The 24276-nt window shown below is 36.2% G+C and overlaps 2 protein-coding genes across 3 annotated transcripts; one reads left to right on the top strand and one right to left on the bottom strand.

Moving 5' to 3' along the window:
* Positions 1–21: 21 nt before the first annotated feature.
* On the bottom strand, positions 22–10117 carry LOC147279862 (conserved oligomeric Golgi complex subunit 1-like). Of its 2 annotated transcripts, XR_015123387.1 has the most exons (7): positions 7937–10117; positions 7078–7272; positions 6260–6540; positions 5171–5350; positions 4735–4912; positions 2584–2897; positions 22–301 (listed from the first exon to the last, which is right to left on the bottom strand). XR_015123387.1 is itself a non-coding variant. In XM_086251011.1 (6 exons), the coding sequence occupies exons 1-6, from the start codon at positions 10061–10063 to the stop codon at positions 2724–2726; spliced, it is 3135 nt and encodes a 1044-aa protein (XP_086107137.1). In that variant the 5' UTR covers positions 10064–10117; the 3' UTR covers positions 2288–2723. The 2 variants fall into 2 exon arrangements, 1 of the variants encoding a protein (XP_086107137.1); XM_086251011.1 differs by lacking the exon at positions 22–301 and having other exon boundaries at positions 2288–2897.
* An 11428-nt stretch (positions 10118–21545) lies between these two features.
* On the top strand, positions 21546–23444 carry LOC147279861 (peroxidase superfamily protein). Its single transcript, XM_086252431.1, has 2 exons — positions 21546–22101; positions 23020–23444. The coding sequence occupies exons 1-2, from the start codon at positions 21546–21548 to the stop codon at positions 23442–23444; spliced, it is 981 nt and encodes a 326-aa protein (XP_086108557.1).
* The last annotated feature ends 832 nt before the right edge of the window (positions 23445–24276 follow it).

The following is a 24276-nucleotide window of genomic DNA, read 5'->3' as shown; positions in this document are numbered from 1 at the left end:
AAGAAACTACAATCATACAAATATTGAAAATAACTTAATTTCTGTAAAACTCATAACATGTGGAGAGTGCGTACTACATAAATTTTTTTTTTTTTTTTTTGGTACAAGGGGGGCTGAAGCCCTAGAACATAATTTCATATAATGAATTCCTCTGAAAAAATAATTTCATATCATGAAAGTTATACACATAACATATACATAAAAGAGAGTTACATTTTCTACAATTGAATTTGAACATGAACAAATATCATGCATCCTCCAAGTGGATTTGTTCATCTCCAACTCCTCCGGTACTATTGGCCTACAAGAGAATATAATAAACACAAACAAACAAACAAACAAAAAAGATTAAATAGATTAAGGTGCTTAGTTTTAATGAATGATACATTTTAATTTACTATATATTTACTAATCATTTTCAGAGCAATCATCAAGTAAAGATGCTTCATAACATGTAGATCCACTAAGAAGCTTTAGATTTAACTATAGTTAATATAATGGTCAAGCACCAAATTAAGGACAACTCCAGCAACTTTATATGTACTATGTTTCCAAACTTTCTTATTTGGAACATATACTTGAATATCTCCCTGGCCAAAAAAAAAAAAGAATATCTCAAAACATCTACAAGGTTTTGTTACAACCAAAGTTGACCAAACATAACTCAGATCAAAATTGATATGAGAATAATTAATACAAGAAATTAGTAGCAATAAACAGTCGGTAAGCTTTTCTGTTTTCCTAGCAAATCAGACTGTAACGTACCCTCAGACCAAAAGAAATAGACCGTAACATATCCATGTACAATAAAAGAAGGTAATGTTTACATTGACCACACTTATCATGCCTTGCTGCCAGGAAAGTGTAAATCCAAGTCTTAATGAAACAAACAAAAAAGAGACGAAAAGTGTAAATCCAAGACAATATATTAGTAATAAACTAATAAAGCAGGAAACAAAACATGATTAACTAACATACAGAACATGAGCAAACCTCCATGCTTGCTCCAAGCATATGCTATTTAGTCAAGTTCCAAACAAAATAAACATCAGCTTTTCCTTTCCAAGCGATTATTGTATCCTAATCTCAAAGTTATATTCAACTCCGATAGATATTGTAACCAATGTAAAATATAATTAGAGCAGAGACAATGTATGAACACTTATTTTCTAATCCAAACTTCAGATTATAATTGTACACTTAGAAATCTTGTTCTTCACAAAGTGACACCACATTGCTCTAATCTTCAAAAATAAAAAATAAAAATTAAGAAAGAAAGAAATTTTCTCTTATCTTAAAGAGTGCAAACTGTGCAATAATGTTGACAATTAAAAGGGGGCCAGATGCAGACAAAACCAACATAGAATAAATACATCAATATGAAGTCAACAAACATGCAGACAACTAACAGCATAACACCAGGCAACATCAGCAGTAACTTCATCAGCAAGAACACCAGTAACCTTCTTTTATATGAGACACAAATTTTATTCATTATAAACCAAAGTACAAGAAAGGTGGACAAGCTGTCCACTAAAGTACACACAACATCCATAACCAGACAGCTTCTACAAACATTGAAATCAGTTCCCAATAATCTCAGTTAGAATACAAAACAGCTCAACTAAGCACTAACAATCTTAAGAAACTGCAGCCCTCCAGTCTGCATAAATAAGGAAAAAAAGGTACATCCTGAAATTCTGATGATTGAAGCCCAAAATGATGCCCAAACACCAACTATCCCGTAATCCCTCCACTTCATCCCTCTAAAGTCTTCAAAGATCCTTTTATTTCCTTGCATCCAAACTACCCACACAAAAGCCATCACACAACAATGCCAGAAAATATTTGCTATTCTCCACCTTCCAAAAGCAAAGTGCTTCTTAACCAACATATAAGTGCACAATTCAAGGATTGCCCATGTCACATCAGCTTCCATAATTAATTTTGTGTCAGAGCCTTAGAGTAATAGGACAATGAAGAAACAAATGGTCTATACTTTCAGCTCTCTTTCTACAAATGATGCAACAAAATGGAGATAGGCTTATTAGGCCTCCTCTTTGGGATAATGCCACAACAGCCAACTTTTTCCTTTTGAATGAGTCACAACAACCAACTTAAAAAAAAAAAAAAAAAAAAAAAAAAAAACCCAAAACCGAAACCGAAACCCCAAAGTAGTAATTAAAATCATATCATATATTTTTATGCAAAGATGTCATAATTTCAAATACAGCTTCAGGGGTAGCATCTAAACGTGATACTCAAAACCACAACCCTCACAAAAAGATAAGCTTAAATAATGACACCCAAAGGGGAAGTATAGATAAATAAAATAATCCAAGTATATAATTACAGAACCCAAGGAAAATAGTAAAATAGGGGAGCAGAAAAAATCAAATTGAAAAAAAAAAAATCTCAAAGCTTCAAAGTAGGGTTATTCAACTTAAATCTATCTTATATACATAACCACACGATCTTAAGTTTCCTAATCTCCATCCAAAACCCCAACTAAAATCCCAAACAATTTTTTTTTGGATCACAAACTAAAATCTCAAGAATTAGGGCTTTATTTTAAACACGTACCTTTTCTACCAGGTTTAAAATGGGTACCACACACCCTGCACCCTAATCTCATGCTTGGTGAGAATCCGCTGTTTCTCTTCAAAGTAATAGAGACATATATATGCTCAAAAGAAGATAGAGGACTGAAGTTCTGAAGGCAATCAAGAGTCTAATCTGGATGCTGTGAACGATGAAAGGAGACCTGCAGCTTGGGCAGGTAAAATGTCACCAAATGTCGACATGGAGTATGCCGATCTATCCTTGAATATGCCTACTTGCCCATCTGTTAGCATGGATCCCAGTTTCAATGTGCTCTCGCCAAATCTACTTCCAGCCTGCCAATTACAAGGAATATCATTTTCACAACCTGGCTATCCAAATATACCAACCAAATGGAAAACCAAAACATTTTATCCGTATTGATTTCCTATAACTGTAGACAAGCAAATCAGAACTTATGTAGTGATATTAGATGGAAGACAACCCACATTTGAATCAGAAACAACAGAGGCATGGCGTGCAAGATAATGTGATGGAAGAAAAACAAATCTATAGTAACATGCATTGTCAAACAAACTGAACTTCCCCACAATGCTTTTGGATCAATGTAGATAATTTTAATTACTGTATGCAGTCCCTACTTCCTTACAGACATTTTGATGCACTCTTTTATCTCACTACTAACGTTACATTTTTTACTCAATAGTCAAAACCAATAGTGAAAGAAAATGTCTTGCATTAATCTGTTTAAACTATGCATCTCAATCGGTTATTACTCTGTTCCTCCAATACATGAGAAACTATAGAAATTAAGTAGGTAGACCATATACCTATTAGGTCCTTGAATTGAATTTGCACAAAAGGGGTGTTATGAATGTCCAATTGCCCAACTGCAGTAAAACTCTTTTTAGATACCTCTGAGGGGTTGGTGACTGTCTTATTTTCTATCCGGCGGGTTTGATATGACAGGCAAAAGCTCCTCCAAAAGTTTGGCGTGGTTGGTAGCGCATGCAAAGACAGGACCAAAGTGTGCTTGTCTCTAAGGTGGTGTGTTATATGTAGGGAAAGGGGAAGGAGGCATGTAAATCATGTGTTTCTTCATTGTTCGGTGGCTGCAAAGCTGTGGTCCAATCTGTTCAAGGAAGCAAGGTATGATGTGGGTATTGCCAGAAGGGATTTGTTCTTTGCTAAGTGAGAGGACTAGAGGATTTGCTAGGGAGGAAGAGCCAAGGTCCTCTGGAGTTGTAGGATGCAGGCCATCATATGGATACTCTGGATTGAGAGAAACTGAAGAATTTTCGAAGATTATCGAGGGCAGAAGTGGAGGAGTTGTGAAATAGAATATCTTTTTAGTCATCTCCGCGGCCCTTTATTTTTAGTGTTTCAAGGGGTGTGAATTTGTCTGCCATTTTATTAGACTGAAAACACAACTATCAGTTAGATTTCTTTTCTTTTCTTTTTTTCTTGAGTTTTGAGGCTGATCTGTTTCAGTTTTGCTTTGGTATTATATGTACTATAGAAATGGACTTCTTGTCCATTGCTTGTATAGTTGATCTTGTTTAATAAAAGTTTCTTTTTTGTCAAAAAAAAAAAAAAAAAAAAAAAACTAAACTAAAAGGACTGAAAATGATATGTAGAGAAATCCTTATTGCCAGATACATCAAACAACAGATTGCATATCTAAACCCTTCTTCCATTTTGAGAGAGTTGACAAAGCAACATCCTGTTTCTTTTTTCTTTTTTTTAAATGACTATCTGGTTGAAAGGTTCTATGCATCTGTCCTTTGTCATGGCATTTTCTTTAGACAAAGACCCCATTTTTTCTTCTTTTGGGATGGAAAATATTTCTCAGAAAATGTTACACCATTCATTTTGGTTCTGCCCCCACCCCTCTGCATCTCCATTCTCTATTATTGTCTTTGAAACAAGGGAGTGTTATTTACCATACCTTTCAAATCTGGATGGTCTTAAACCATACATCCAGAAACTTGAGTTTTATGAAATTTATGTATAAGAAATTAGCATAAAACCATCATTGCCAAACTATACATGATTTGCATTATTACCAGCTCATTGAAAAATCACATTTCAAGCAACATACGCTATTCCAGTATGAAATTAAAAGTTTTCAGATTGCAACTATGAAAAAAGAAAAACTTGTATAGTACTTGCCTGCATGAAAGATTTTAAGATTGGTACTGCAACCCCAAACCTCGAGTTATCATCCAAATCAATCTTTCTAGACAGCTCTCCATTTGTATAAGCATTCCAGGTACTTCTTGAAGAAATATCATCCAAGGATGTTGGAATGGATGTCTTAGCCGTTGCTCTTGAAGACAATGCTGGGGCACTGTTAACCAAGATGAAGTCGAAACTGAGAACCCATTATTGGGTGGTGATAGACAATAAATATTTTTGACAAGAGGCAAAACTGGAAAACACTAATATAAACAGTCATATGTAACAGATCAGTAAGTGCAACCCAATTTATAAAGTACAGGTATATGAAAAGTATCAAAATAGATAACACGGATGTACCTGTGCAGTCCCATGTAATGTAGTTAGCAACAAAAGTAGAAAATATTTTCGAGTTTCGAGAAACATTAACCTGATTGGAAGGTATTTGAAGCGAGGAACTGAAGAGCATCTCATGATATTGGACTCTGAATTAGTAGGAAGTTTTTGAACAGCATCTGTGTACATGCGATTAAGTTGCACAAAGAATCCAAAAAGGACAGCATGCCGTTGGTATGACTGCTTCTCATTTTCCCAGAGATAAGGCTCATACCTTAAATAAGTTAGAAAACAAAATGAATAGTTATACAAAGTGATTAAAAAATAGTAAATGAATAAATTGATATACAGGATACCAATATAAGAGATAACCCCCACATTCTATTTTTTAATATTTCTGAAGTATAGCTTGGAAATCTACAGCACACGGCCAGACCAACCAGGTCATGAACTCTTGATCCCACCCTCCCAATCTTGTTCTCATAGGAGGAGGTACCACAAGGCTGAAGAGCTATTGGAAACAAGGATCAGAGAACATTATAAGATTTACTCTTAGGTGAGATCCAGCAGAGGGTTATTGTCAGTGCATTGATAATATCACCACACATCATGTTATCCCCTACCAATCCTAGTCGCTATCTCCTTTTCAGAAATGAAATAAAGATATCAGATTGTAACTATGCCACTTCAAGGATTTCCTATGTCCAGTACAAAGAAGATGCTTCTGTGTATTGAAAAGCCAGATGAGGAAAACTTTTGAACCTCATAATTTCAATCAAAACCCAAGCAAAATTGAGGAACAATTAAATGAAACACATTAACATAATTTATTTCCGAAAAATTACGAGACAAAAATAAATTAAAGCTTCAGTAATCAAAACAAGAGAATTCCAATCCAGATGAAAAGACCAGTATGTGGATAATTCATACCAATTCTGTTTTTAATTTTTCAATGGAAAAAATTATGCTGTTAATTCTTATGACATTATTTTTCATATGTTGTCGGCAAAAATATAATTTATCTTCCTCTGAGGGTAACCATTAGAGACAACAATTTACGGGTAACAATGTGGGAGAAAGATGCATGTAATAAGACACCAGCCTCATATCCAAACTTTTTGAAGATCCTCAGACTTGTTTTAAATTTCCGAACTTTTTTTCTTATAAGAATAAATAAACTTACGTAAGCCAGTCTATTGGATCCAATCTTTGCGAAAGGCGATTTATCAACCCATCAAAACGCTCTCTAGTGACTGACTTCATATGGCTTTGATCCTGCTTCCTTCTGAAGGGACTTTTTGTCTTCAGGTTTAGAGATGGCTCCTCACTCATATTAGAATCACCCCCAGAAAGAACATCAACAACAAATCTCAAATCTAACAAAACCTGCAAAACTCCTTTTTCTGAAACTTGAGATCCACCAGCCTCTACAGTAGAAAGGAAGTTCCCATAAATACCAATGACCTACATGAAAATAATGCAACTAATATAAGGAAGCGAAAATCAGTGGAGCATTTAAATCAGAATTCTTCTCACCAACGTAATGTGACACCTCAATACTAAAAACCAAGCCAAAGAAAAAAAAATCACAACAATATTTTAACAAAACAACTTGAAATTTGTTCATTCTTTGAAATGAACACACATTTTACGTAAATAGCATAAATATAAACTACTTCATAACGTGTAAAGGTCAACAATAAAGAGGGGTTGGGGGTGGGAGAGTTATGAGGTAAAGTTAGGTTTTGGGCATCTGTATCGGTTGAGTTTAGGGATGTTTCTCTTTCAGTTATTTTATTAGAATGGAAGGCAGCTGTTGGCTAGGTTGTCATTAGTTAAGATCTCGTTAGGAAAAGGAAAGTTTGTGCTGTTGTAATGTTTTTTGTATCATTGAGGTGGGCATCTTGTTCACAGAGTTGTACTTTTTGAGCTTTGTTAATAAGGTGATTCTTTCTTTAATTTAAAAAATTAAAAATAAAAATATCAAGCTGAGTTACATACCTTTTCCAGCAATCTCAATGCAAATTTTTGCAGAATTGTTTTGTCAAGAACATGACCTCCAATTCGATGAACTTCTTCACATACACGAAATAGAAATGAGACAACATAGAGAGAAGGCATGGATGGGAGCCATATTCTCATCTCTGATTGGTTATCATCAGATTGCTCTTGTTTAACTACTGTCTCTTCCCAACCCTGCCCACAAATAATAATAAAAAATAAGAAAAGTTTGTACATACCCCAAACAGTGTAGCGTACTAGACCATTAACTCAGTCTTAAACAGAACACAAGCACTCCAATATATTGGGCAGCAGATTAATAAACATCCAGTATTCTTCAGAAATGCTAACAAAATGTGCACATACACATACTACTATGTTAAGCCATTTAAAGGCAGTTTTTGAATCATGCAACCAAATTTACTTCTTCAGGACTGTGTCATGTAACACCACATCATTGTAGCTGTAGGTATACACAAAATATTTGTGGAGGATGTTTTTTTAACCTTTCAGAAAAGCTGCATCTAAAAGGCATGTCTTGCATTAGTCCTACGTTGTAATTATCTCTAATTACAGGCCGCTTGCTGACCAATTTTCAAATTATAATAACCAAGGCCAGGTTTAATTATGGAGTTTAGCTTCAAAAGTATCTAAAACCTTTTCATTTCTCCTTTTGTAACTAAAATAAACAGATGAATTGAAGGATCATATGCGCTTCCTAATAAGTTCGAACAACTAGCTGATTACCATTTACCAGTCATATAAGCTCCCAGTTTATTTCATGTCTGCCAATGACAACTAGTCGATAACAGTGTAGAAGAAAAAGATAACATAAACCAGTCCGTTGAATGCGACTTACCCTTAGGGGAGTTGATGATGACAAAGCATCATCTTTTTCAAGATCACAGGAAAGAATAACTGAAAGCTCATCAGACAACCATGACATCCACAAACTGTGCGCTCTAATGCGGAGATCTCGCATAGTTACATTAAGCTCTGCAAGTTTAGGGCTTGCACTTTGGCTTGCTCCAAGCAATGCAGCAGTAGCAGATGAAGTATGTCTTTTGGAACCCAAGGGGCTATCAAGCACAGGAGAATCGGTGGGAGCTCTAGACTGTCTCAACAGGGATGGCAGTTTATCAAAAACTGCAGACCCAGTTTCATTTGCCCATGACCTTGGTGAGCCAAGTATGATGGGAATGTGTTTGGAGTGGTTCTGCAATGCAAACAAGAGTCTCCCAATGAAAAGAGTCCTTTCAATGGTAAGCTGCTTTTGCTTGTCTTTCCCATCTTCCAAATCTTCAAGCTCACTACTCAGTTGCATCAATATGGTGGAAATAGTTTGGGAACACTTTTCTTGTAGATAAGGTGCCAGATCCTTTAATCTAAGAGCTGCCTTTGGAGAGTCCAAGAAACAAAGTAGGTCATCAAGAACATCCCTACAGCTGCTATCCACAGCATCCCTAATACCACTAACTTGAGGACCAAGGAAATAATTGAGACAATTCTCTTCACAAGGCAGAGCATTAGCCTTCTTACCATTGGATTTGGTTTCCATAAACCAAATGCCACCACCCGCACGGCCTTGGAAATCATTGGGTTCACCATCCTGAATGTTCACCGCCCTGGTGAGCTCCTCGAACCTGCAGTCCACAATCACCTTCATCCTCCCAACGAACCCGCCTTCGAAGATACTGTCCCAGAGATTCGAATCGTCTCCAAGAACGAGTTCACTCATTCGACTCCAAGGCAGGTCAATGTGGGAGCCGAAAACGTTCTTGAGCCACTCCAAGCTCCCTTCCAAGACCTCTTTGCTGTTCATAGTCTCCCTTATCAGCATCTCCGCGGAGGCAAGCTCTTGGCCGCTGCCAATAGCATCAATGAGGAACCTGCCATTGATCTTATCCACCATCTGGGCTCCACAGTCCCTGAGCCAAGAGGAACAAGCGCTGGCAATATAGCTCTTGTCGAGCATGCCCATGGTGGATTCCAACTTGTCTGTGAAGGAGTTCCAAAGCTTGACCTCCTCATCCGGGTTGGGAATTCCGCCGAACAGCTGAGAGGCAGGAGGGCAGCCCAACACCACCTTGTAAAACAGAGGCATGTCATTGAACACCCGCAGAAACAGCTCCCCAACCTGGCCCACAGTCACCTGAATCACCCTCAGGGCCTCGCACAGCACCGAAACGACGACGGAGTACGCCGCATCGAGAGGACACGCGTTCAGTATCTGGGAAACCCAGGACTTTCGGGTCTCGAGGAAGAAGGAGAGGGCGTGGTCGGGGGGGAGATCGTCGATGAGGGCCACGGCGGCCAGTGCGTCGGCGTAGGAGGAAATGGGGAGTTGGCGGTGGCGGTGGAGATCGAAGAGGCGGTCGCGGGCGCGCTGGGAGATCTGGGATTTGAAGCTGTCCACGATCTGCCATTGATGCTGAAGCAGAGGGAAGTTGGAGAGGAAGCGCCTGTTGTGGTTGTTGTTGGTGAGGGTCAGAGTCAGGTGCACGTGACTGGCACGGACGTAGCGGGCGGCGGCCTCCAGGAACATGGACTCGTCGAGGCAGCCCCAGATGTTCTCCGGGGTGTCCACCAGGTACTTGACCCGGCAGGCAATGCCGTAGATGCGCGCTCGGGTCGGGTCGTGGGGTGAGGGAGAGGAGGGACTGTTGGAATCGGAATCGGAGGCGGCGGAGGAGAGAGAGTGGATGGCGTGTTGGACGGAGGAGAGGTTTTGGGAGATGGAGTTGGAGGACCGCTTCATGAGGACGATGGAGTCGGCGGAGTCAATGAGGTCGCGGTAGCGAGTGCCCACCAGCTGCCGGAGCTCCTCCTTCTTGGCTTGGATCTGGGTTCGGGTCGTGGATTCCACATTTCGGATCTCCGAGATGGGTTTGGAGCGGAAGAGAGATTCGGCGTCCCTCGAAGCAGCAGCGGCAGTGGCGGAGCTGCCGCCGCCGCCGCCGAGGCCGTCGCTGGAATTCACTCTCATTGTCAATTCACTCTCAGATCAAATTGGACATGTTATTCTTTTCAATGTCATTTCTTTTTTAAATCGAATTGTACAGCATTCAGTCTTCAGGTGTCTCTGTAATTTTTAGTCATTTCAATTTTCTTTTTTTTAATAAATATTGCACAAATTATTTGTAAGTATCTCAATTATACACTGATTTTCAATTTAGTACTCCTATTTTAAAAATTTGACAAAAAGTATCTTAACTTTTATTTTGTATCAAAATAGTACCTTTATTAGTTTTTCTGTTAAATAAACTGTTATATACTGACGTGACAGGGATATTTTCGTCTTTTTCCTCACATTTAAAATATAATAATATTTTTTAAAACTTTTGAATAAAAAAAATTCTTACAAAAATTAAAACTTTTAAAATAAACATTAAAAAAATTAAAACTTTTATTTTTAATTTTTAACCCCTCCCCGACCAGCCTTCCCCTCCCCGCCGCCACCCAGCCCTCCCCTCCTTTTCCCGCCCCCAGCCATCCCCTCCCTTTTCCCGCCCCCACCCAGCCATCCCCTCCCCTTCCCGCCACCACCCAGCCCTCCCCCACCCATCCCCTCCCATTCCCGCCACCACCCATCCCCTCCCCAACCCAACCCAACCCATTCGATACCACCCCTCCACCTTTCCAGCGAACGAGCCTAGTTAAGAGAGTGTTGGTCGAACGGCGAGGCGTGGGTTTCTCCGTCGTCGAGGCCCCGAGGACCGAGTCAGAGCATCCAATAGCTGCAGATCGTCCTTGATGTCGCCGTCAAATCTCCGAGCACCTGCAAGCAGCGGATCGTCCTTGCTGCCGTCGAGGGTCTGCACGAACCGACGAGTTAACGATGGCCACTGTCTCGTCTTGGGACTAGCAGGGAGGTGGGAGGCGGTCGTAGGAAGGGGGAGTCGGGTTCGAGTTCTGGGTTTTGGGTTTCTTGCAAGGGGTCTGATTGGAAAGGGACGATGGAGTCAAGGTGGTTCTGGGTTTATTTGCGGCGGCGGTTTTAAAGGTGGAGTCGTGGCACCCAACCCTCCCCCACCCCCAGTCCCGTCGCACCTCTCCCTCCCAACCCCAACCCCAACCCCAGTCCCCTCACCCTCCCTCCCCCCCCCCCACCAAATTTTTTAAAATTTTGAAAAGTTTTAATTTTTTTAAGAATTTTTTTATTCAAAAATTTTAAAAAATATTATTATCTTTTAAATGTAGGGAAAAAGACGAAAATACCCCTGCTACGTCAGCAGATAACGGTTTATTTGACAAAAAAACTAACAGAGGTACTATTTTAACACAAAATGAAAGTTAAGGTACTTTTGGTCAAATTTTTAAAGTTGGGGTACTAAATTGAAAATCAGTGTATAATTGAGGTACATATGGATAATTTACTCATAAATATTTTAGTTGGATGTAAAAAAATAAATAAATATTTTTGTTGGACACTTTTGGAGGGACGGCAACGGGCGAGTTCGTTTCGGGTTTTCCAAAACCATACCCGCATCGTCGGATAATCAGGTCTTTATCGAGTATTCAGAGCCATTTGGATTCACTACTAAAATCTTACAAAATGTCCAAACTATCCTCACCTCTCTTTAACCAAGTAAGCATCATGTTGCACAACATGACATGAAGCAAAAGGCAATACTTATATTTGTCTCCCACTTACTCATGTACTTACTAATGCACCATCTACAACGTAATGGACATTAGTATAACTGTATTTCCCCCAATAATATAGCTTTTGTAATATCTCATCAAGACTTTATTTATAAATAAGCAAGTTTTGTAAAAGCAGAGACACGCTTAAAGAAGAAAAAATATCTCGTGCTCTATGCTTCACATCTCTCTTTCTCTCATTCTCTCTTCCATATTTGTAAGCAATTTCAGTGTATTTAAGCATTCTCATCTCTCTTGTTGTACCATACCCCACACAGTGTGTAATACCCAGGATTTTTCAATCATGTCGTGTGTTGACACGTGTTTTTCAAATTTCTTTTGTACTTGAAAACTTAAGATTTATTAAAAAAAATGGAGTTTTCTTTGTCTTTTGTGTAACTAACTTGTACTATTTGAGGTTTAGAGTTGAGCTTTAGTACCCTTGAGTGTGATTTTGATGAAAAACAAGTTGGAATTAATTTTTGAGAATTAAATTCATTGTTGAATTTTTCGTAATTTTTCTGGAGAACAATTTGTCGTTTTGAAGTTATATAAAATTAGGATTAATTACTACGATTTCGTAGGAATTTTCGAGGAATAATTTAAAGTCTTGAGCTATTTTTGGTGAATTTACGAAGTTTGGAGAAATTATAAAATAGAAAAAAGAAAGAAAATTAAAAGAGTTGATGATTGGGCCGACAACACGCCACGTGACACGCTGCGACTGGCCCAGCACAGCTGACGTGACGATGAAGTGGCGCCACATAAGTGCAGGGAGCGAGCACATGGGAGCTCCCGTGCGTGCATCACACCAAATCTGCTCTCCCCTTCTAATCTCCATCGTTCAGCCTCATTAAAGGCTATTAATCTGGGCCGTTGATCTCGGGTAGGAGAACTGGCCAGCCAAGCGGGTCACTTTGACCCGCGTGTTTTCTAAATAGGTCACGCTCGCTTGTTTTGTCTCACAAACCAGCCAACTCGTGGGTTTTTCCTCAACCCGGTTCGAGTTTTAGCCCATGTTTGTGCATTTTTTAGTGCAATTTGTTCCACATTTGAAACACACAACTTCTTCCAACCTTCTTGTGCCTATAAATAGATACTTTTATCTCTCATTTTCACTTACACCACCAAGTAAAGTTAGAGTTACTCACTTCTGGGTTCTTTGAGAGTCTCTCTAAGAAGAGACATACTAAAAGGGAAGAAAATTCTCATAGTTTAAATGGGAGTGCAAGGAGAAGTCCCTAGGAATGGAGTCTAGTTTTGGAGGTTTACAACCGGGTAAGTATTTTAATATTTCTGCTTTATTTATTATTTTTAGGCTTTAATTTTAGGATGCATACTTAGATTAATTAAGTAGGATTTATTTATTAATTAAGCATGCTTAGCTTTATTTTTTGAGATTTAATTGTTTAATTAAAGGATATTAGCATGTTAGGTTAGTAAGTTCTATTGAAGAGATTAAGTTGGATTAATCTAAATTATTTTAAGGATTTGCTTTGAGATTAAGCAAATAGTCAAGTAGGAATATTGGAAAGTAAAAGAAGCATAGTAAGTAGAGACAGAGTGTAATGAGGGCTGGCAGCCCACCCCATTTTTTTGCCAAAAAAAAAAGACACTAGTGGTATAGCCCAAATGCCCAACTGCTCAACCCAATTAACTCAATAACCCAGCTACCCATTCACTCATACTCTCATTCTCACAATCGAGTCACACCCTCTCATACTCTCATTCTCAATAACCCAACTACTCATCTTTGTCTCTGCATGTGCCCAACTGCTTCAGAATTTTGAGTGGTCTTAACTCTCTAATCACCCAACTCCAAAGCCTAAGGAAAATGTAAGTGCTCTTAACTTCTTTTAAATTTCATTTGAATATCTAAATTTTGAGTTAAATTTTAGGGTTTTAATTTAGGATTTTGAGTTAGCATTTTAATTAAGGGGTCTAGATTTTTAAAAGTTCCTTTGATTTAATGTAGGGGTTGTTTGAAAAAGATCTTGTTGATACTATTAGTTATAATTCTGTAATTGATGATTTTCATATCATGAAGAATCGTATGGCACAAATTAAGTAGTGTTCTATTGTATTTGCATTGCATGTTTATTTGTTATTGCATGTCTTTTTTGTATGATTATGCATTTTGAAGGGTAAGGCTCATTACGTCCTCCATGACTAGGTGTATGTTTTGTTGTTTATTAATGAAATTCACTCATACCGTCGAGTTTTCTTTAAATAAATTTTATGTTAGATCAATAATGTGTTTTAACAGGTTTTTAAATATGGGAAGTATCGCTAAAAACAAACGAGATGTTGCCAAAATTTCGATAGTCTCCAAGTTTTTTTTATTGCAGGTAGCCTTTTTTTTTAGCCCACCCAATTTTTAATTCCTGGCTCCGTCCCTAATAGTAAGTAGCATAAGCCAACAAGAAATTAATTGTATAGACAAAGAATTTATATTAGATTTACAAAGTCCATAAGTAGTTAAAAAACTTAAGAAACAACATTATAGACTAATGCATGTATATATGAACAATACTTATAGGAATAACTGGATTAGCTAGAGCACAAGTAGGAACTTAAGCATGAGTTTACATATATGATGATAGATGGAAAAATCATGAGCAAGCTGCAATAGCAATAGCAACTGTTGAAGTAGACTTAAACAAAAATTTAGTAGTTATAGGATGTATACCTAACTTTCCTATGAAAATTAGTGATCGAATTTAGTTAACATATTAAAGTAAGCATAAGAACAAAAAATTATAACATGCAAGACGATTATAAAAACTTAAGCATTAGTTTAATCTACGCTTATAGAAGAAGAGCATAATATGAGCATTTGCAGCAGAGAAAATTCTTAGCAGTCCTTTTGGATCTATCCTTCATATGAGCACAGAGACTCAGGAATTTTTGGAGAAGCATAGTTCACAGTTAAACCAGCATGAACAATCAGTAGAAGACAATGAACATTTTTGGAATAATCTCATTGATGAGGAGCTTCACAATATTGAAAATATGATGGAGCTATAGCAAGAATCTTACCTCCCCTCAACTTTAGTAGTAGAGCATTTTCATCTACAGCCTCAACAATAATAGAGCATCTCTATGCACTAACAAAAAGCAGGAAGGAAGATAACATCCACAAATCCACTTTCGACAAAAGTCTTTCACCACATTTTTTTTTACAAAAGCAAACAAATAGCCTACTATTTAGAAAAGCATGGACCACTTTATCAAAAAGCAAGAACACTATAGGAATAAGCGAAAAAGCTTTGTACTAAAATGGAAGCTTGGTAGTAGATCCTAAAAACCATAATTCTTTGGTAGTAGATTTGAATTCTCCCTAAGAAGAAAAGTATAAAGAGTTCATTTTTTTATGTAAATATAAGGGAGAATTCACAAAAGTTACTAAAAAATTATGTATTTTAGGATCTCCTACCAAATGGTCAATTAAGGACAAATCTTTTTTTTTATTCTCATTACATCCTTGCTTTATTTTGGACAAAAAAAATTTTAAGCTTGTATGAGGTAGTCCATCCTCTTGTCTTTTTCAAATAGTGGTCATGCTTGTTTGCTTTTGCAAAATTAAAGACAGTGAAAGTCTTTGTCAAAAGTAGCTGCTAGCTGCTGTACGTATGTATGGTCTTGCTCTTCTATTATTGCTGAAGAAGTGCAGAGATTCTTTGCTTTATTGGTGAAAATACTTCATCATTAAATCTTCAGAGGACATAAGATTCCTGCTGAAGATGGCTATGGTTCCCATCATGGTTTCAAAGTTATGGAGCTCTTCATCAATGGGATTATTCCAAAATTGCTTATTCTCTACTTCTGCTTATATTTATTGCTCTAATTGTGTTGTAAGTTTCTCAAAAGATTCTCGTATGTAGCACCCCAGATTTTATTGGTTTTAGGTTAAGGGTGTTACTAAATTGATTAATTAGTTTAGTTCTAATTTTTGATATTTTGAAACTCAAAATGTGAATTTAATCTACAAGTTCCAATTTATAAAATGATATTATCACCTTATGATTATCCATATCCATGCACCTAGTTTAATTTATTTAGTTACACATTTTGTTTGTACACTCTATGTTTTCGAATCACATGCATACTTATACTTGTACACTTATGTGATTTTTACTCTTGCTTAATTACTTGTTAGATTTAACCCAAAAAAAAAAAAGTACCAAAGGGTTCAAGGTTTGACCCTTGAAACCCTAATGTTGACCAGCCTTTGTGATTTGGATGAGAACCCTAGGCAACTAAAAGAAGGGATAAGGAAGGTGACCTAAGCATGAGATGGTAATCATGTCTTAGGAGAAGTGTGCATCTGGTTTTGGCCTTAGAGTGGTTAATGGGCTGTTAAGCCTAGTTTATAGGCTAATTATCCATTTGAAATAAGCCCTAAGGGATTGGTCAATCAGCCAATTAAAGCCTTCTTGAGAAACTAAAATCCTGACAAGCCACTTCATGAACCTATTCCCGAAAACCTATTCTCTGAGTTCCTAAGTATTAGTTTCTAGAATTTTTGTATTGGTTGATTGGTTAGGGTTAATTGCATTTTGAGAAATCGAAAGAATCACATATTTTGAATTCTTGTTTTACAGTTCTTCCATTTTCTGACCCTACCTGCTTATTTCTGAATTCTATATTGATTAGTATAAAATTCGATCATGGTCTTTTAATGGATGAAACTAGACATCTCAATCTTTATTTAGAATCAAGAATCACTTGAATCCAACCTGTTATGAATTTATGATTGATTTTACAAGTTGTACCAAAATGCTGCCAGTTTTCTGCATAATCTTCAAAAAAATAATTTTAGGGTTTTGTACACAAAATTCTTTAGGTTTGGAATTTAAATATGAAATTGTTACAGTAGTTTATAGGCATGATTTCAAAACTTTTCCAATTTGTTTAATTCAATTTGGTTCAGTATACACAAAAATAGCACTTTTGACCATATGAACAGTGTTCTGCAAAAATCAGCTTTCTGGTGTGAGATTCAACTCTTCGAAAACCCTACTTGCTACTTGCACAACTCCAAATGCTTTGAAAATTACATGAGTGTTAGCATGTTTACTAACTACTGGCGTTAAGGGTAAAGAAAATTGTTGTCCTGCAATCCTAATGGGTGCATTATTTATACAATGTGTTAGTTCTACTGCTTCAGTATTGAATTGTGCAACTGTAATTGATTTTGTTAATTTATGTCTATATTGTTGTGGTCACTTCTTTTCTGTATCTATTATTGCTATTGTTTGAATTCTACTTTCTTTACTGAATTCTCATTCAGAATTTATTGTTAATAGAGTGTTATTTGTCCTATTGTTATTTTCTAAAGCAAAAAGTGTGTGACATAGATACAAACATCTAAGTGTACGTGGAAGCATGGTGGATTATTGTGGCTTATGGAGAACTTTAGAAATTGCATTATTGTGTAAGTTCTTCCATGAAAGATCATATCTTTTCTGGCTGAAGTATTAGCATGGCTAGATGACAACTCATAGTAGGCCCCAAGGTTATATAATCTTGACACATCAAAACACATGAACATAACGAACTTGAAAATTATAAAGAATAATTAAACTGTCAAATTACTTGTAGTACTGATCTACAGTTTGTTTCTTTGTAGTTTACAAAAATATGAAAAGATCTGTGTCACAAGCTCAAACTAGTTCTAAGTCACAATCTCAATCGAAGGCAAAGTCAAGAAAATACATTCCATGGAACAAAAAAAATGGATGCTGCATTGGCTAAAACTTTATATAATCAAATGAATGCAGGTAATGAAAACTCTATCCATTGGCCCCTATTTTGTGTTGAGATCCTACTTTTCTAACTAACTAAAAATTGAATGTAGTAACAAAGCTGATGGAGATTGGAAACCACAAGCATATCAAGCAGTTGTGGATAAATTGAATGCAACTTTGCAACTTGGTTTGACAAAGGAGAATGTCAATAACAGACTTAGAACTTGGAAGAATCATTATGCTATTGTCACTGACATCAAGAGTACGTCAAAGTGGGCTTACTTGGGATGAAGAAAAAAAATATGATTCTAATCTTAGCATAAATTAAATTTGAGTGTTTGGAATGAATATATTGAGATATATCTTAAAATTATTGCTATTTTTAATTTCAAGCATTGCCTATGTGTAAATGGGTGTGTGTGTGTGTGTGTGTTAGTTTAGCTCTAGCTAGCTAGTAAAAGTAATAATAAATTGATTTTGCAAGATGTGAGGAAATAGATGTGGCCCAAGCAGCCCTTTATCAATTTATATTCATAACCCTTGACTTATTGTGTATCTATGTTAATATGTAATACCTCTTATTACTGCTTCTTGATTGTGATGTTATCAAAAAATATTTACTTTCATAACTCAATCCAACATAACATATTGACTTGTTGTGATACTCTCTCTTGCAAGCCCTATAACGACCCATTGATTGACACCTTAAGTGTAGTGAACTCTAGCCCAGCTGATTAGCCCTTTATTCTAGTTATCTCATTTTAACTTGTATATATATATGCTATTTTTAGTTACTTGTATTTGCATGATGGTGAATTGTCTATAGAAAGTGGTGCATTGACTTTATCAATTTTATTCCTTATTTCTTGTTATTTTTTGTAGTCATATCATGTTGCTCGTGATTATCAAAACAAAGTTATAAATAATTGGGATGACATTGTTATGTTGTGTGGGAAAGATAGGGCCACTAGTGAAGGGATAGAAGATGTTGGAAATTCTGAGCAAATGATGGACGCTGAAGAAGAAAATGAAAGTGATTTCACTCCTAACTACTATGCATGTTTAAATCTTTATTTTGTTAAATACAAAGTTCATTATATTATTAATTTTGTGGGAAAAACTTGTCTATATGCTTTTCGAAAAAGTAATAACTTTTATTTAGTAAAAAATTTGGCTCTATTTATTATCTTTTCTAATGATATTATCTATTGATATTATTGACATTTTCATTATAAATTACCCATTTTTAAAATAGTTCATATTAATCATACTAAAACAATTTCTTAGCATTAAGACTAATTAATAAGGTCAAGAAGTCCCATGAGCAAATTCCAAAAGTCACGAAGGTCTTGTCTCTTTAGCTCGGATTTCAATTTCTCTGTCATCTGTAGTATACTTATTTGGTCCCTCCAAATTAATAATCTTAACACGACTCAACTTGACAATATAACTCTCCAACAACCTTCGCAATCTCATATGGAAAAAGTGTTTTCTATGCATATAGCCAATGGCTCGGAAGTTGATAATTAGGCATATATTGTTTCTAAACCATACTAATGAAAATCACTGCACTTCCACAATAAAGGAGTATGCTGATAATATTCTCCATTAATTGCGGCAGATTTATTATATATATCGTTCAGGAAAATTCCACGACAGATGAGTATGTTAATAATATCGACCTTGGATCATCTCCTAACCTAAGCTTTTTTCAGTTTCTCTAAACTTTTGATCTCTTAATGCCACATGTCCAAAATTAAATCTTATGGCTCATAATAATTTTGAATTTTGAATAGTTTATTTTACTCCAATTTTGTCATTAAAAGCACACCTCCACTCCAATTTTGTCAACCATGCCCATTAATCAAGCATAAACTTCAATTAAAAAAATTCAAGCACAAACTCATCGACCCCCTTCATTTCCTAGCCACCACCCCACCATTGTACAGATCTCATCACTTTTCCCTCAAATTCAAGACAGTTCTTGCATTGCTTTTTTGGCTTTGGTGTGGGATCTTGGTAGGTATCACTATTCGGCACGAAATTGACACACAATGGAATGGAATGGAATCGGAACGATTTTCGGTATACGAAATTGGTGCCTACCCCTATATACAATACAAAAAGAATCATATTTTTTTTTTTTTGGCCACTAAAGAATCATATTTCTTAAATATTTGATCCATGCATCTTTTTTTGAAAAATAGATGGAGCGTTCTTTAATCCAAATGACAAATCATTCGAAATGGACAAGTAAAAGCTTACCACTCAGTTGATTCTGGTGCTAATCTAATTTTCCAAAATCCTGATTTACAATCAAATTTACTAAAATATTTACTATCTTGTATTTTATTTATGAGTTCATATTTATTAGGGAGTTTATAACTATCTTCATACGTATTATTGTGTAATCTTCTATAATTATACACAATTCTAGCTTTTCCTTTTTTTATTTCTGAATGTTTTCTAACTATAAATGATACAGATCTATGTCTAGATTTTGAAGGTTTAATTATTTTAAGTTTAAAAGTTCTCTAATTTGTTATTCAAATTCTTGTTTGTCTATTAAATTACATGGACAATCAACTAAATGGCCAAAAGGGTAGAAGTGGTATTAAGGCTACAAATGTCTCCATCAGTGGACTTATTTTGTAATACCTTTACTACAGTGGACTACATAGGTATTTTAGTTCTTCTTCTTTTTTTGTGTATGACATGCATGACAAGTGGAGCATCTAGTGCGGGTCCCACTTTTGTTTTTTGTTTTTTTTTTTGCGTATGTGGCATGGGACCCTAAACCCCAAATAGCTTGTTCACACCACAATCCATAAATGTTTATTACAAAAAATTAATAAATTAAAGTAGAAGCCTAAATACAAACTAATCTTAGAAATGCCAACACATGCATTTCTTATGTTGATTAGAAGGTGGAAGCAAAAAGATTCAAAGAGTGGGGTTTAGTAATTACTTCTAAATATGGGTGCAACTTGGGTTGGTTCAACCCGAGCCCGCCCGATTCCAACTCGATGTTTGAACCCGTGTGGAAGGGTTTGAAAAATTTAAAACCCACCCGAACCCGAACCTGACCTCAACCCGAATTTTTTGGGTTGGGCTTGGGTAGTTCATGCCCGCCCAAGCCCAAGCTGAACTCAAATTCCAATCCAAATTCTGATTCCAATTTGTATTAGTATTATACTATAATCTATATATTAGCTAGATTACATTTTAGTTTAAATTTGTATTATAATATTTAGTTTAATATATAATTATTAAAGAAGAACTAAAGATTTTAAAGAAGATCAAAATATGTATTTTTTCTTATATATTTTTAAATATTTTTGTGTGGAGTAAAACCTAAACTATAATGTTTGGTAATAATATAGTTGTAATGTTATTATTATTTTTTTATCTTCACGTTGAAGCCTTAAAGGTATTGCTTTGTTTTATTTGTATCCATATTTGAAATTTTGAAATATGATATTTGATTAATTAAGGTAATTGTGTTACACTTTTATTAAGATTTTTTTTTTCTAAAAGTTAAAACTAACCCGTTCCTTGATTTTGCGAGCTAAGTTAAACCCAAGTAAATTGGACAACCTGAATCCAACCCGCCAAACCCAAACCCGAGCCGACCGAACCTAAAAATTAAAGCATAAGTTGACTTTGGGTTGAGCTTTCAACTGGCTCTAGTGCTCTACCCGCCCGAATTGCATCCCTACTTCTAAATAAGCTCTTTGTTATAAATTAATGGTGTTAAAAATTGGGGTTAATAATAGTTTATTATAAAAATAAGAAAAGCAAGGTGGCAACTTCTCATGCATCTAGTTGACACATTGCGCCATAGCGGTCCTATCTTAAAAGTTGTCAGCTGAAGATAGCTGCATGCCTCGAGGACAGTTTGCTTTTGTAACGTTATATTATATTATTATTATATATGACTTGTTCGCTTAAATTACTATTCACAGAGAGTCACGGACTACACCTTGACCTTGTCACCTTCTTAACTAATTTGCCCTCCTCTGCTCACTGTTATCTCGCTCTGCAAAAGCTTCTACATATATTAAAACGCCATTAATGGCAGCCTTGGTCAGTTTTGCTTTCCTAGTTTTGGGCTTTGGGATTGGCATATTATGTGAGGCTGAGCTGATGGTGGGTTTCTATGGCGAAACCTGCCCGGAGGCCGAGTCGATTGTCCGTGGCGTTGTTGGGGACGCTGCTGTCTCCAATGCCAACATTGCAGCAGTCTTGCTCAGGCTTCATTTCCACGATTGCTTCGTGGAGGGCTGCGACGGTTCGATCCTCATCGACGACGGCCAGAACGCCGAACGACATGCGTTTGGGCACCAAGGCGTCGGGGGGTTTGAGGTGATAGAGAAAGCCAAGGCCCAGTTGGAGGCTGCGTGCGGTGGAGGCGTGGTTTCTTGTGCCGACATTGTGGCGTTGGCGGCTAGAGATGCGGTGGCTTTGGCTGGTGGGCCCGCTTACGAGGTGCCTACGGGTCGGAGAGACGGCGTCGTTTCGAATGTGTCTCTGGCAGATGACATGCCAGATGTTAGTGATTCAATCCAACAGCTCAAGAATAAGTTTATGAGTAGAGGGCTCACAGAAAAAGATCTCGTCCTTCTCACTGGTAATGCAATGCTTCTCTCTCTCTCTCTCTCTCTCTCTCTCTCTCTCTCATGCAAGTTGGGTGATAGTAAGGTTGGTGGAAAACCAAGTTAATATGATTAAGGTGTCACTGCACGTAGACCCAATTAATTAGATTGAACAGGGCAGAAATAATTTGCAGGTTTAATTAATTCCTTTAATTAGGAAAGATTGATTGGATAAATCTTGTTTCAATGGACTAATTTGTGGTCCATGCATGATTAGAATTGGAAGTTATATAATACAGAAGCTTTGGTTACTACAAAAGGAAGGAGAGTATGTGGTGAAATTAATAAATTAAGATTAGGATATAATGAGAATTTCGATCATGCATATATTTTCACCCATCTAGCTTATTTTTACGTCTGATATTAATTTTAAAAAATATAATACGATGTGTAAAAATATAATAGGAGGCGTATATTAATATTAAGTAACTCAAGATGAGACAACAATTAAAATTTTTTATCAAACTATCATTATTTAAACTATTTTTTAAAAATTTAATAACGGATAAAAATAAAGAAAGTGACAGAATAAGACAAACGAGTGAAAATATAAAACCTTTTTTCTTTCTTTTGAGTGAAAAAGAGTTTTGATCACCCTTTTAAAAGAAAATTTTATATAAATGCATGTGCATGCTATATATATATGTTGACATTCTTATATATATATAGTGGCACTTAATGTGCCTTGTCCGCCAAAAAACAAAAAGTTTGAATTAATACATATTAGGTGAATCACACACACCATATGCAATGCATGTAATGTCTAAGTTGTGCCAAATCTCTCTCACATGCACACGTACCATTGCCTTCTCTTATATGTACATGATACGTACATAGTTGAGAATTCATAGTAATTACTTTTAACTTGGTGACGTACTGTTACTTAATTTCAGCTGCTCATACAATTGGGAGCACAGCATGCTTCTTCATGACCAAAAGGCTCTATAACTTTTTCCCAGGAGCAGTAGGGGGATCCGATCCAACCATCAACCCCACTTTCCTCCCAGAATTGAAACAAAGGTGTCCTCAAAACGGCGATGTCAATGTTCGATTACCGATCGATCGAGGAAGCGAGAATGCATTTGACGTTCATATTTTGAAAAATATTAGAAATGGGTTTGCTGTGTTAGAATCGGATGCCAAGCTTGATCAGGATGCAACAACCAGGAGTCTAATAGACTCCTACTTGAGTTTGCTCAATCCACTGTTTGGACCATCTTTTGAAGCTGATTTTGTCCAGTCAATTGTAAAGATGGGCCAAATTGGTGTCAAGACAAATTTGGAGGGTAGGGCTAGGCGAATTTGTTCTAGTTTTTAATACAAGAATATATAATATATAGGCTTTATTGTATGCATATATTGTGGGGTGTTGAATGATGGGTAGTATGATTAATTAACCCTTAATATTCCTCTTTCGAAAGAAAAAAAAAATTCCTAGTACTTTTTTGTTTTCTCTGATATCATCTAAACCAGGCGTACGTAAAATGACTAATCCTAAGCCTCTTAAAGGATTAGTCGGATTCGAAGTTCGGATTGTAAGTACTAGGCCTCCTAAAGATTACGTGATCGAATTCGTGAAAAAAGTGATGCAATTGCCCAAACAAAATAAAGAATCTATGAATGACAAAAATATAATTAATGAGATCAATGCGATATTCACCAACTAAATTAATATCAAGATTCAATGCAACACTAAATATAACATGCATTAGATTAAAAGCGAAGAAAGGAAAATTGTATTAAACTTGAAATAATAATTAACAAGAAAATTATTTGCAAAAAATAACTCTAATCCTGGTTCCTGCAAAATCATATGAACAAGAATATGTGTATAAAATAAATATATTGTAGAGGAAATTACAGATTTAATCCACTTATTTTATAGCTAGTCCAATTTTGGTCCATGATCTTTTTTAAGTTCTGTTTTGATCTACTAATTGTTCTACTTGTTTAATAAAGGTCCAAGTTTGTTTTCTCAAATTTGACATGTCTTTTACCCTATCAAATCTCACTCAAATTCAGCAAACATATACTTGTTTTAAAGTCATGCATCTCCTCTTTACAACTATATAAAGATCATTCCAATTGGAGTTTTAAAACTCATGATAATTGACCCCAAATTTGTAGGGTATTCGAAACTACCAATTTTT

Source organism: Dryas octopetala, chromosome 7, assembly GCF_963921425.1.
Source record: "Dryas octopetala chromosome 7, drDryOcto1.1, whole genome shotgun sequence".
In the NCBI taxonomy this organism is placed as follows: Eukaryota; Viridiplantae; Streptophyta; class Magnoliopsida; order Rosales; family Rosaceae; genus Dryas; species Dryas octopetala.
The sequence above is the reverse complement of the archived record's forward strand: the minus strand, read 5'-3'. Positions and strand labels throughout refer to the sequence as shown.